Source organism: Dermacentor andersoni, chromosome 11 (genome assembly GCF_023375885.2).
Source record: "Dermacentor andersoni chromosome 11, qqDerAnde1_hic_scaffold, whole genome shotgun sequence".
NCBI classification, from domain to species: domain Eukaryota; kingdom Metazoa; phylum Arthropoda; class Arachnida; order Ixodida; family Ixodidae; genus Dermacentor; species Dermacentor andersoni.
Genome location: NC_092824.1, coordinates 100,425,215 through 100,439,360, shown reverse-complemented (window position 1 = coordinate 100,439,360; position 14,146 = coordinate 100,425,215). Strand labels below are relative to the sequence as shown.

General features: G+C 45.6%; 1 protein-coding gene across 2 annotated transcripts in view; it reads right to left on the bottom strand.

Moving 5' to 3' along the window:
- The window catches only part of cdm (importin-13-like protein cdm), a 49,351-nt gene that overhangs the window by 16,848 nt on the left and 18,357 nt on the right, over positions 1-14,146 (bottom strand). For both annotated transcript variants that reach the window (XM_055075224.2, XM_050185903.3), the window contains exons 11-16: positions 13,384-13,655; positions 10,038-10,236; positions 8,478-8,750; positions 6,375-6,476; positions 5,332-5,467; positions 1,210-1,262 (exon numbers count right to left, since the gene is read on the bottom strand). In XM_055075224.2, the coding sequence (XP_054931199.1) occupies positions 1,210-1,262; positions 5,332-5,467; positions 6,375-6,476; positions 8,478-8,750; positions 10,038-10,236; positions 13,384-13,655 (1,035 nt within the window). The remainder of the gene's footprint in view (positions 1-1,209; positions 1,263-5,331; positions 5,468-6,374; positions 6,477-8,477; positions 8,751-10,037; positions 10,237-13,383; positions 13,656-14,146) is intronic.

The following is a 14,146-nucleotide window of genomic DNA, read 5'->3' as shown; positions in this document are numbered from 1 at the left end:
CTCTTGCAGTGAATACAGACAGGAACAAAACAAAACAATGCAAAAATTTAGATTTTTCAATTACTTAGACTGAGTCTATAAATGTGGTTTTGTCCTGATAAGTATTTTGGGTGCCGGCACAAAATCATGTTTCAAATGCAGCTTGCATAAATGGCATATAATCGTCAACAATTTAAGAATGCAGTCATCAGTACACCACTGCACAACCTGAGAAGATTTTGCATAAATGTGCCCGCCAATTACATTTGCGCATTTCTGCGATGTCACAGCACAGGCACAGAGAACCGGTGCAGTTTTCTGGGCGGAGCCTTTGCTGGAATGTTTGGCTGTTATGGAGTGGAGGCATTTTAGCAACTTGCTTTATGCATTATGTAAAAAAGAAGTGAGGCATGCAGACAGGACACAAGAGTAGAGAAGTGGACAACACTGTGTTGTGACCAGTCTGCACGCCTCACTTCTTTTTTGCATAATGAATCCTTACCAACTAGCTCAGCTGTCTGTCGTTCTTGCTTTATGCCATGCATTTTTCACTTCATTTTATTTAAGAGCATATTTCAAAAAGTACTGCATACACATCTGGGCCCTTAGCAGTATTGCTAGTTTTCTTTACTAACTGCCTATGGCAGACAGTACAATCAGGTCTATCCAGCGAGGTTATACTTGAAGAGGTGGATGTTTAATTCTGTTGTTAATGAAGATTAACTAACTGACATTATATTTACAAACTTTAGAGCGTGCTTCAATTGCAGAATCAAAGCTGGCATCAATGAAATCTTAACAAAACCTCATGTCTTCACAAAAGCCCTGATGCTATGACCCGTTTCGACATATCCGTCTACAAAAGTAGTTCAGACATACTATTGGCATGCGGCGGCTTCTGTGCTTCCTAACTTGCAGAAGGCGGCACATCATGACCTTTAAGACAGTTGGCACAGTACAGGAATTCTACAATACCGCCTTCATGCGAGATTTCAGCAACAACTATACCATATTTTGACGAAGAAAAGCTTAGAGATTGTCAGGAGTGTAACTTATCGCTCCATTGTGACCTAATTTTTGTATAAACAACCAGTACAATCTGCGTGTATGTGCGGCCCGGGTTTTCCATGGTTCCTGTGCTCCACAAACTTGCACAGGTGCCTTTTAACCTCTGAACCCACAAAACGGCTGAAAGTAACTACAAATAGAAAAATTTGCCTGGATGCTTACGGTGCCAAGAAGCTGGTAAAATGACTCCAGGACAGCTGTGCTTTCTTGAAAGTCTGTGAAGTGAACAAGAGGAAACAAATATTGCAGTGTATAACGAGCTGCATTAGTAAGAAGGTAATGATAAACCACCACATGCAAAAGGAAACTTTAAAGAGGAAGGCTTGAGAAGAGGACGGCAATGAAAAAAAAAAAGGGGGGGGGGCAACAGGAAGCAGGTAAGGAAGTAAACCGTGCAAAATGTAAATGGTTTCTCACGACTAACCAGGGCTTGTGCAATTCAGTGAAAAACAACAGCGATGGCTGAAAAACATTTTGCAAAGGAAATGCATGGCATAGTTTGTAAATTATGGTAGTGGTTGCTGAAGAGGTTTGTGATGTGCATTGTCTCCTTAACATAAAGTGCAACCCTGGTTACACATGTTCCCCGATTTTGCGATGTCATGAGTTTTGTGAAAAAATTGATGCAGTCCCAGCGAGCTCTCCATAAAGACTAGAGACAACACATTAATAACCTCAATTATACAATGTGAGATTATGCACGTCCTGTCTCATACGACGACCCACACAAAACTGCAAACCCTATGGTGGACACATGAGAGGCATAACCAGCTTCTGGAAGCTCCCTCACAGTGCTGTCCCCTCTATCAGGAAGGGCAGGGCATGCCTTCGCATGCGGAAAGCTGAGATTGTTCTCCGGGCTCCCTCTTAGCCTCCTTTATCTTTCCCTCGCATCCTCTGTCCTCGCATAGTTTATTACCCTTACTTCTCTTCACATCACTTAACCGCCGCCCACCTTCGTTGCTGACTCATTGCACTTTCTCTCTCTCTGCATTTTCTGTCAGCAGCGCCTGCTCCACTCACTGGACCCGTTTGCATATAAAGCTGACAGTGCTCTTGGCCGCACAGTTCAATGCGTCCATTACCATATCTCGCGAAAGTGAAACTATCTCTGAAAATGATCAGCCAAGAATACCGCCCTAGCGTCCACAGAGTAGCGAGAAAGCATGTGCAAAGATCGAATCAATTAGCCACTGGAAGGCACGTTGCTCGTATCAAAGATACCGTGTTTACTTGCATAATGATCTCACTCGCGTAATGATCGCATCCCTCAATTTTGTCGTCAAAATTTGATTTTTTTTATTTCCCCGTGTAATGATCGCACCCAGAACTTGCCGCAGCGATATGTCGTGTGCCAAGTCTAGCTAATAATGATCGCGCTTACCATCTGTCGAATGCTACGTGAACAACTCTTCAAGACAAACCAAGTGGTCTGCACGCACCACACATTCTTAAGTAGATGCCTCATTTCATTACTTTCATCACTTTCCGCACTTCCATGACGAAAAAAAAGCTGCAACCAAACTTGCAACCAGCTTCTCTTCATTCGCTATCTAGCAATGGTTATATTGCGCTCAGTCTTACACAGACGATATTAAGGAAGGACAGGACGTGGACGGACCACGACCTACTGTATAAAGGGCGACCTGCGCATCCCGTGGTCGCCTATGGCAGCGCGCGGCCGAAGAAATACCACGTGATCATTGAGTAGGGACCAAGCGTGCCGGTAGATGCCGCCAGTGCTCACCCTCACCGCAACGCCCGAAACGCTCCGGCCCTGCCTTCAGGAGTACGGCGATGACGCTAAAAATTCGCAGAGGAGCTGCAGTAAACTCGGCATTTCACATTATTGACAGGGTGCGGCTAGAAAAATGCGCGTCGATACATGCGATACATGCCCCAGATTATCTTCGCTGTGCAGTGCAATGAAATATTAAATTACTTTGAAAGCGCGGCCGCGCGGCTGCTAGGATTGAAATAGTACAATCCCTTAGAGCTTCTTTTTTTTTTCCTCATTGTCTGCTGAAATTTTGGTTAGCGCTGTGGTGCCAATATGGTCTGGTGTGCACTTTCCGCGCTAGCCGAGGCATGAGCGCGCCCGCACTTCATTCTCCCGTAGGTTTCGCTAGTCCTGAGCCAGACGCAATGAACGCACTACGTACCGCTTTGCCGGGCCCACACGTTCCTTTGCTGCATTCGGCACGTTCACCGAAGTGACGTGCCGTTGAGAGCGCGGTAGAACGTGAGCAGTTTTAATTGCAGTGCATGCCACAATCGTAAAAATGTGCTGTTATTGACGTATTTATTTACGCCGCTTTACCAAATGATAACGAAAGTCTAGCTTGAAAAATTCCAAGGGCGCTTTATTGTGCCATCACACAGATAGTCACTACACTTTAAGCACTTTTCTGGAGTTGGGCTTTTGAAACGAAAAGCTTCACTACGCTAGTCAACACTGCGCTTCGCGCGAGCCGGCGTATGTCGGAATTGGCTCCGTAAGCGTGTTCGGAGTCGGCGCAGATGGCCACTGCCGCGCTATGCGTCGTCATTTGACGTTCGCCGCAAGCACGTGTTTATCGCGGAGACCGACTATATGACCGCTTGCCAGAGAACAGGCGTGCGCATTCAACATGGAAGGAGAAGAGAGTGATACTACCGATACAGAGAGCTGTGTTTATGGCTGTACAGAAATCGCAAGACAATGTGCCCAACAACAATGAATAAAGAAGATTAATAATCCTGCATAACTTATGGTATATATCATTCATAAGCAATTTGCATCACTACACAAGGCACACGTATAACATAACCATAAGCTTACCAAATCTTAAGCGTATCCATAAGTGAAACCGTAAGCATATATAACCATAGGCTAAATCATAAAGCATAACCATAAGCTAAACCGTAAGATAATCATAGGCTAAATCATAAAGCATCACCGAACCTTTTCACTTTGAGATATCCAGCTTAACCTTAGCTAAGCCCCAGTCAATTTTTTTTTGTTGTTGTTCAGGTTTCAACCATTGGTTTCTAATATCGGTCACGGGGAACTCATGAAATGAAATTCCTCTTGATGCTCGGCCGCTTGACTTTCACAACAGTATGCAGAAGTAAACCATCCTGCATGAAGAAGCCGCAAACGCGAAAGCCGACGCCCACGGGGCTGAGAATCACAGTGCCACTGAAATAGAATCTGGTAATCAAGATCTAGCTACACCAACAGATCACCAAGCACTCAGCCAATGGATTGTCTCGCGCGCGTGCGTTCGCGTCCTTCCGTGCTCTCGCTGAAAATGCTTGCTGCCCGTGCATGCGGCCGGCCACAGGATTGGGGTAGGTGGGGGTGAGCACTAGCGCCACTGTTCCCGGCGGCGGTTTGGAAAACTAAAAAAAGCCACACAAGCAAAAGCTAATCAGCGGCGCTGGCGCAGCGCCGCACGCGCAAGTCGCCCCTTATACAGTAGGTCGTGGGACGGACGTAGCACAAACTACCAACTACGTCCGTGCACGTCCTCTCCTTCCTTAATATCGTCTGTGTAAAACTGAGCGCAATATAACCATGAACGTTCACCAACTAGCCCCCTTCATTGCTTTACTAAATGCTATCCAGCAAGTTCAAACTGGAGATGTATATGGCCACATTGAGCAGTTCAGTTCTGCAGATTAACTCAAATCGCAAATTTCTAGACGCACTTGCCTCGACTCCGAGGTGGATTGCTAGACTTCCGAGTGAAGCTCGTGAAAACCTTGCAAGTTCTTTTTGGTGCGTCATACGATTTAGGCTGTGCCGCTTATACAACATCACAAGTCCCAGCACGTCTTAATCTCGGAAGACATGCCAAGGAATGACACATTCACTCACATTTCAAATGTTAAATTTTGTACTGAGGCTGTGCTATGTATCACACTATCTGAAATTAGGCTTCTTGTGGGCCAAAATTTCATTATAGTTGGCATTTAAGCAGGTAATTCTGATGAAAGTTCTCAAGAACTGACCCTATGACTTGGTGGATGTAGTATACTGATGGCAAGAAAAGAGTCAAGGGTTTGATTTTCAGCCTTGGCATTTGCATTCCAATAAGGGCACAGTGTAAAAACTGTCGCACACTAACATTAGAGCAAACTTTAAAAAGCTCCAGGTAATCAAAATTAACCTGTAGCTCTAAGCTATAGCGCCGACATTTAATGCTTATTTTAGATGTGTTCAAATGCTGGTTTGAGCAAAATATATACATATATATATATATATATATATATATACACAAGATGTTGGAAGGTACGCACTGCTAAATGATGTTGCCGCCGGCAACAAGGTTGCATTACAGATTCGTCCAAGCGCTGGAGCTGCAGCTGGGTGAGGCTTGTCAGCAGGAATCGATAACATCAACAGTAATGGCCGACAGGCTTCCACAACGCTTGCCTGAGGAGATGACAAGTTTGCAAAATCAGCACTACGGTGCATGCCTGCCAAGAAAACGTACTGCACAGATAAATGCACAGGCTTGCACCTTCCGAGCATTTGAAGCTGTGTGCGCTGTGGAATGAGAGCAAATGTGAGACTATTTTTCATCATGCATCCCAATCCCAAAGAAAGTACAGCACATGACGCTAGATATCAATAGACAAATTTGTGCTCGTAATCAGATTTATAGGTAGTGGGCAACACTACTAAGGCTAGGGAAACTTCTTTTACTGCTCAAATTTGTGACCAAAAGGTGTGTCACAACCGAAAGAAAGACATAGGTATGTGTCATGAAATTCGATGTAACATTAAGTCTCATACATTTATGTCACAAAGCATAGCGTATATATTAAACGGAAGATGTCCCAGTTCTGAAACTATACATTGACTGAACAAAGTGTCACATTTCTGCAACTAATGGTTGCAGAACATTGCTTGCGCTTGCGACCAAAACATGAACATATTAAAACATGCGAAGTAGTTATTTCGTAGGAAGCACTGCAGATCAAAAACTGTGCTGCAAAATGCACGGAGTGAGACTTCCACGGTTGCACCATTTGCCTAGCTACTGCAGCATTGCCTGCCAAGTATGAAACTAGTGCATGAATTGGAACCCACAACCTTCGTATGAACGATACAATGCTCCACCAATTGAGCTATGGTGAGAGCTGTACCCCCATCCACTTTCTCTCCTAAGTATTTGTTGACGTGTATTAGATTGAGCCCCAGGAGTTTCAGCCAGTGCCACTCGTCGGCAAATGTGGAACATCCTTTCAACTACTGGGGTCACATAGTTTGTTAACACGGGATCAGGCAATTGGGCATTAGCACAAGCTTACACATCAGTACACAGCTTGACACTTGCCTGGGGACATGCCTCGTGAAGTTGAACCAAAAGAGACAGGAGCTGCTCAGCTGCAGGTAGACCCAGTGAGACAGCTGCTCTTTTGACACATTCACAAAGAGCCTGCGAAGCAAATAAAGACAAAGTGCAGTCTTGAGCATGATAGCTGAGTGTGTGCTACTTGTAACCTGCATACTTGTAATACATACATTTGTGCAACATTACGTGCAGCATGTTCAGCTATCTTGAGCACTATACGTGCAGCGATGACCACAGCAGCCGTGAGCACTGAAGGAGCCATGATGACGACTCTTTTAGTGCTATGAGAAGCCACACTTTGTCTTAATCACGAGCTGAAATGCACTGCAAAAGCAAAGTTAATTCTTCTATGTAAAATTTATGCCATCAATTTTGCAGTCAGGTTTCAGACTGTTTCGGAGCAGATGACAAAGTTGCGGCCCCAAAATTCCGAACATCACATGGCGGTCACTATTTCAAATTGAAATCTTAAGTTAAACTATGCATAGAGGCACAGTGTTTTTGTATCCATATCGGCCCCTCTGCTCATAGTTACAATGACAAATTAAGGATAGTTAGATGACCATGGCCCCTTTCATCTCCCGTTGCGCTCCACGTTTGCTTTCATCCTTCGCTGTGTTCATTCGCTCAGTTACGAGGGACAACACCGGCGCTCGCCACAGAAATGGGTGTGTAAGAGCTGCACTCTAAAAATTGCAACCAGACATACTATATGAAGTAAACGCAAGCAGGAAGCAAAAGGTCTATCGTTGGTTTTGACTGTCCCTCAGTAACTTTCCATGCAACAATGCTCAATTACAAGTGCACTTTGCACCATCAATATGCAACCATGAAATTGCTGTGGTCGCATGGGATCAGCATACTGTGTTGCCAGTTGCAGGCCAACCAAGCCACTTGGCAAAACATTTGTTCAAACAGAATGTACCATTTTAAGTAGAATTTTCTGAATGTTTAGACTTTTCTGAACTGCCAAGGAAACAAAGTCCATTTACTGTAACTGATATTGCCTTATACCTTGCATTTTCAGTGCAGTTGAGTATTCATAGGGATAATGCATGGGCAAATTAGTTTTTTTACGTGCAAGCGTACATGCCCCATTTGTCAAATCAGCAATATTATGTTTGTCACCACGAGGGAAGCAAGCGTTGGAGGAGGAAGACACCTGGAGGTGGAAAAAGAGAATAATGGCACGCCAGAGCAACAGGCGTCGCATGGTTGAGATCAAAGATGTGTACGCGACCGCGTTCGTACCCTCCCCATTTGTGCGTCAATGCCGCGGTGCTCACCGTGCATGTTTGCGAAGTCTCTTCTTTGCATATGTAGCAATATGCACTTTCCCTGTGGCACATGAGGCATTGCACTGTAGAGATCAATGTAGCTGCATTTCCAAGGTGACGTCAGCAGCTTCACGTGCCTGGCGCTGCTGAGCCCACTACCCTTATATTCTATATTCTAACACACTGTAGCCGGGGAAAGTACGAAGGAGTGTGCTGAGCCAAAGCCACCTAGTGGCTGGGCGCGGCAAAGCAACACGACCTAGAGGAAAGTCTAGGTGGTATTGAGCGAAGTGAGGAAGGAGGCAAAGCATCGCAGAGGAGTAGAGTAGGCTGGGTTGACCTCCTCTGGCACTCGCTATGGGTTCTGTGTGCGCTATGGACGTGCTGGGTTCGTCTCACGAGTGAGAGGCCAAGCGCTGAGCAAGGGTGGAGCAGTGACGCAAGCGGTGGGGCAGGCCGAGCACGAATCGATCAAACCCAAAGTTGTCGCCAAGCGCCGGGCATAAGCTCAACAGGTCCAGCAAAAGGCGCAGGCTTGGCATGACCAGGAGGCTCCCGAGGAATGTGCTAGGCAGCTTGCCACATGCCAACGTCCCACGTGCAATGCAGAAAAAGGGAATAGCACCCGTACGCTTGCGCGTAGCCCACGTTCATGAAGTGGAACGTCGCTGTAATTTATATTCCCTTCGTTATATCCAATATTTCGTTGAATACTACATATTCTTTACAACCAATGTTTCACTGCATCTATATTTATGACATATGTTTGTCATATAGGTTCGAGAACATGTCTTTAGCAGATGCCTACCTCAATGGTGTCCTCATCACGGGCATAACTGGCGGCAACAGCGTGGAGAGCAGGCAGGGCTCGTGCAATCACTGGTTCGACCAGTGAGGGCGGCTCCTCCCGACCTGCCAGCCCCGACAGGAGTGCTGCCAGCTCGCGTAATGCCTCCCCCACCGCGGGCAGCCCTGCTTGCAGCAGCTGTAGCTGGTAATCCAGCACTGTGGATAGCCAAGCCTCGGAGAGTCCGAGGTTCCAAGACGCCAACAGCTGGCCAGCCAGGCTTAGCAAGCGAACCTTTGGGGTGAGGAGAACAACAAAGCAAAGACTAGAAGACACCAATGACTCTTATTCCCTTCAAGGGCCCTACACCAGGTTTGAGCATTACAGATAAGAGCGGTACACGTAGGTCATGCGCTGACAATCTTGACTTCACGACCTCCAGTGATAACTAAAATTTCCAGTGGGCCTGGTGAGCCTGGGACCCTTTAGCCCTACAAAGCTTACACATCATTCCACATGAAGGAGAATCAGAATGACTTGTTCATCGTTATATCTGGCCATGAAGAGTATAAAAGAACTGAAAGTCAGGCTAGTTGACTTTGATCACTCTTCAGACGGCTTTTCTAGTGCAAGAAACGACCCGGACAACCAAGAAGCACACAATGACAGCGCTGTCCACGTGTGCGTCCTTGTAATCTGTGTTGTTTCTTGCGCAGAAAAAGCATGCATGAAAAGTAGGTTCATACCTAAAAAAAAAATTGAGTAAGAAGTTAGTCTGGTAATTAATCAATAATTTGTTTCATGATCAATACCTACAACAGAAAACTTCCTCCAGGTATATCAAAATACGCCACTATGGGCTTCACGGTAGTGTTCTGTGCTTAAATCAATTCGAAAGTGTCAGCTTAACGCACCACTTCTGATATGCTCAATTTACTGTATGTGGGATTAATTCAGATACCTGGTACTACATTCTGGCCTTATGTATGTTAGTACCAGCACAGGCCAAATATTGATACATAGCTCAAAACTGACAATGCCGGTTTAATAAGCCGGCACAACGGACATACAAAAGATACTTGATGAAGCTAATGCACGTCTGCCAACCTGCAGACAAAATTTACAAAATTCTGCAGACATGGCACTGACGCAGAGGGGTACAGCACATGCATTTTTGAAAGTTTTCTCTGAACACACACGTTTTCAAGGATACATACATAGTTTATCGACAATGATTTGCCTTTATATGCAGCACATAAGCAACAGCGAACTTGGAACGCCAGAGATTGACAAGTGCATTGTTTTTAGATTACAGTGGTTCTTTTAGCAACTTTGCTGTGGCCAATTTCACCCGCTTCAGGAACTTGCCTCTATAAGCTTACTCGAAGCGAGTACCCCTTTTGCATCCTTTCACCACTTCAAATAGAAGGCTCGGAGATCAATGAGAAACTTTTTTTGGGGACAGAATTTATTTTTCGTAAGTACTGATGTTACATTTGGAAATTCATAAAACAAGCCCAAATTCGTAAACTTTACCAAAAACTCTGGGGAGTTGGCCCGTACGCTAATGTGCAAGCTCACCCTCTCACGAGGACGCAGCTGCTGTCCCAGGAGAAGTCGCTGGGTGACCTCCAGCAGGGGTTGGGTGTGTGGGGCAAGGGCCTGAGGGCAGTCTCGGGCAAGGTCCTTGAGGGCCAGGGAGGCTGCCATAGACATCCTGGGGCCAGCCTCCAGGCCCGCAAGAAGCACAGGCAGCACCACGCCAAGCTGCTGGGGGTCCCTGCAGGCACGGTGGGATTACAGCACAAGTACGCATATGCGTAAGCAGTTGATCCTCGGTACAGCCAAACGTCATTATAATTAAGTTGCATCCAACATGAAAATGACTTCAACATATCTGTTATTCGTTATAAGCATAAACACTGATATCGTAAAGGAAATCATGTATTTAAAACCTGTTATGGGGTGGTGCTATTGGTGTTGAAGAGGCCGAAAAGGTGGCCAGAAGTGCAGATTATTTAGGTGCAGATGCTGCTTCGGAATTAGTGTTTTCGAGCTGAGAAAATAAAATGCCCCTCTGCTATTTCATTGGGCGCTGGTCTCAAGATCCAACCTTAGTGCCCCAGGTTAGGCTTAGTGGTCGCCGCTTAAAATTTTACCCTATATAATAGATGCACCCTCCAACTTTGCACAATCTCTTTCTTTTTAAGTGTTCAGTATGCAAATATGTACAGCACATCTGATTTCTGTCATAAGCACACACATTAACATCATCAAAAATACCTAAATAAAAAATCCTGAGTTCGTTATATCCCTGTTCATTATATGAGTGAGCAGAAAAAAGCATCCAACAGGCTAGATTTTTTTGCCAGACACAAACATACGAGGAAACATCTCTGGCTTCATTATATGCTGCTTCATATTGTTGTTTGTTACACCGGGGTTCGAGTGTACTAAAAATAGTGCGAATTAGGAATCGAACTTCTGTACAGAGAAACAAGTAACACTATAAATGCCTTCATTATTTCTAATGCTCGTTATATGCACATATTCTTTAGACACTAATATTGGTGAGAAACAAATGGCAGATACAGGACGAGACAATACTAGTGGCAGCAAAGCAAACATATTTGTTTGCTCACAACTCGGGATTTGTATTTTCGTAGCAGGAATTGTCAAATACTCAGCAAGAGCAACTTGAAACACATTCTGTGCGTCTTCACAGGCTCTCTGTGCAATCACATCGGTTGGTCACATACATACACATACAGGGTTTATCCGTAAAGTAATGAGGCCGCGTTTGGTAAAAAATAATTTATAGACCCAATTGGTATGTATTATTAAAATTCCTCAAAACAGACTCCTTGGGCATCAATACACCGTTGCCAATGCGATTCCCACGTTGCACAGGCTCCCTGGAAGTCAGCTGCCATAACTTCTTTCAGAGACTGTGACAGTGAACAGGATGGCGGGAACATTGTCAAAACAATGACCTTTCAGGCTTCTCTTCAGCTTTGGGAACAGGAAAAAGTCTGCCGAGCTCACATCGGGACTGTACGGTGGCTGCGGCAAGGTTGCAATCCCTATTCAGGCCAGGCAGGTGGTCACACCAAAGGAGGTGTGGGCTGGAACGTTGTCGTGGTGGAGCTTCCAGCGATCGGCAATCTCTTTTCATTTCATTTCATTTATTGAAGCCTTAACGGCCCAGAGGCATTACATAAGGATTGCATAAGGATTACATTACATAAGGATAATCTCCAGTCATTTCTGTTTGACGGCTCTGTGAAAGTGCTCAAGGACTTCTTTGTACAAATTCTTTGTGGACCACCCCACGCGTGTCAAAAAAGACAATGAACATTGTCTTTACTTTGGACTTTGACAGTCTCGCTTTCTTAGGGTGCGGGGAGTTCGCGGTGTGCAGCTCCGAACTTTGGCGCTTCATTTCGGGGTCGTACAGGAACACCCGTGATTTGTCGCCTGTTATTACGCCGTATAAAAAGTCCTGTTCACTTCGTAACTGCACCGACATCTCATGGGAAACGTCAACTAGTCACTGTTTTTGTTCATCACTCAACACTGTTGGCACCAATTTCGAACCAATCTTTCGCAAGTTCAAATTTTCCTAAATAATCTTGTGAACTGTTGTTTTGCACATGTTGAGGTTTTCAGCAATTACATGTAATCTGATACTCGAATGACTGTTGGAGATCAGGAGATTTTTTTTATTCGGCCACATTTTCGTCCGAACCACTCGTTGAAGGGCGTCCAGATCGCTCCATGTCTTTAACGGTATCCCATCCATTCTTGAACTCACTGAACCACTGGGAAACCTGGGCCCTTGACAGGGCATCATCTTTCTAAGCTTCCTTAACGAAGGCAAATGTCTTGGAAGCAGTTTTTCCCAGGGGAAAGCAAAATTTAATCGCGTACTGCTGCTTCAGCGAACGCTCCATTTTTTACGTTTTCTGCCGTAACAAAAACTCTAAAACAGCTTTTGTGCCACTTCAGATCCTCACTGCGCCAGAGCTCAGACGCGACTGCCTCCTGGTGCATTACTTAGCTTAGAACCCTCACCACAAATACTGCCTCAAGGGGAGGGGGCACTACTGACGACTGCAGCGCCGCGCGACAGGCAGTCTCATTACTTTACGGAACAACCCTGTAGACACTCATGCAAAGAGCAAGTTTGTAATGCAGCATTGCTCAAACGCCATGTTTCGGATGCAGCAGCCTGCCGACGGCCCATCAAAATCAGCCTGTCGAAGGCATCACACTTGTGTTTCATTCCCACAGGCCCGATCAAGGTATTTGTTGGACCCAATAAGATGAGAAATACTATTAGATATAATGAAGGTATTTCCATGTCAGGTACGTCTTTGTTATAACAAGATTCAACTGTACATCCTTTGTCAATTGAAACAAAAGCCACTAGGAACATGAGCACTGCGAAGTCTTGGCTGTTTCATAACTTTCCCTGTTAGAACTCCTCACAGTGTAGTACTCTGGACAGTGAAAAGAATTGACTGGGTATTTGATTCACAAAGTGACAGCTCAGCTGGACCATGCGGCAATGCTGCTGCCCGTGGTCACGTGGTAGTAATGAGAACTTGTAGTGTTGCATCTGCAATCGGCAACAGTTTTTTTTGGCCATTTGCATCAATGCTTGCCGTGATACACCGTACAGTGCAGTGCACAGATTTGCCGCTATATCATTCACCGTCGCTACTACGTGACAACATTGATGGCCTGAATCAAAAATGTGCTCCCTGAACAGTTCGTGGATTAAATTTAAGTGCAACTAACCATCAAATGTGGTGCAAGTAGACACCGGGGAAAACGATTTCTTACGCTCCCGAGATAAAGCTTCTTAACGTCAAATATGCGAGGTTCAAAGAAGTTGTGAGGTTCAAACAAGTGAGCACTCAACTGTAGCCAGCTGCCGAGGGAGCCAAGGCAAACTAGGGTAGCTGGCTGGAGGTGCGGGTTAGACATGAGGCGAGGCAGGGCCGCACGGAACTGGGGACCCAGGTACGGCTCCTGGTGGGGCCTGACGTTCTCTGCCACCGCCTGGAGTGCCAACAGGCATGCCTCAGCTGCCGGCCAGGCCCGGCTGTCCTTCTCGAGGGCCCGCATCGCCAGTTCTAGGTGAACTGCGAGCGCCGCGAGCAGGCTCTCCCGCAAGATATCAAACAGGGCCATCTGAAAAAAAATAAGATCGGGCAGAACCCACCTATGACGACTGTCTGACGTACAATTTATTTAACTCAAACTGGAGCACACCACGAGTTATAAGTAGTGGTGTGCTAATATTCGAAAACTCGAATTCGGTTAGTCTTCGGTTGGATTCGAAGGACTTTTACTATTCGAGATATTTGAACCCCCACAAAATTGCTCTCAGTTCTTTAGCTCAGCTTCGCCCCAGTACAGCCGTGTTATGCGGCGAAGCATACGAATTGTATCGCGGTGAAGTGTATTTGCTGTGCAGTGAATCATATCACAAGTAAGAAGTGCGTACTGTCACAGGACCTCTGCTGGCACCTATGGCTAGCTGGTACTATCAGCTCAAGTTCCCACACTGTGCAGCCTCCTCTTGCATCTAGACAACACCAGACACCAGGTGGAAACCTCTGTGTCAGCTACTAATCTGGCTAAGTGCATAAAAACACAGTTTCCAAACTACAAGTTTGACC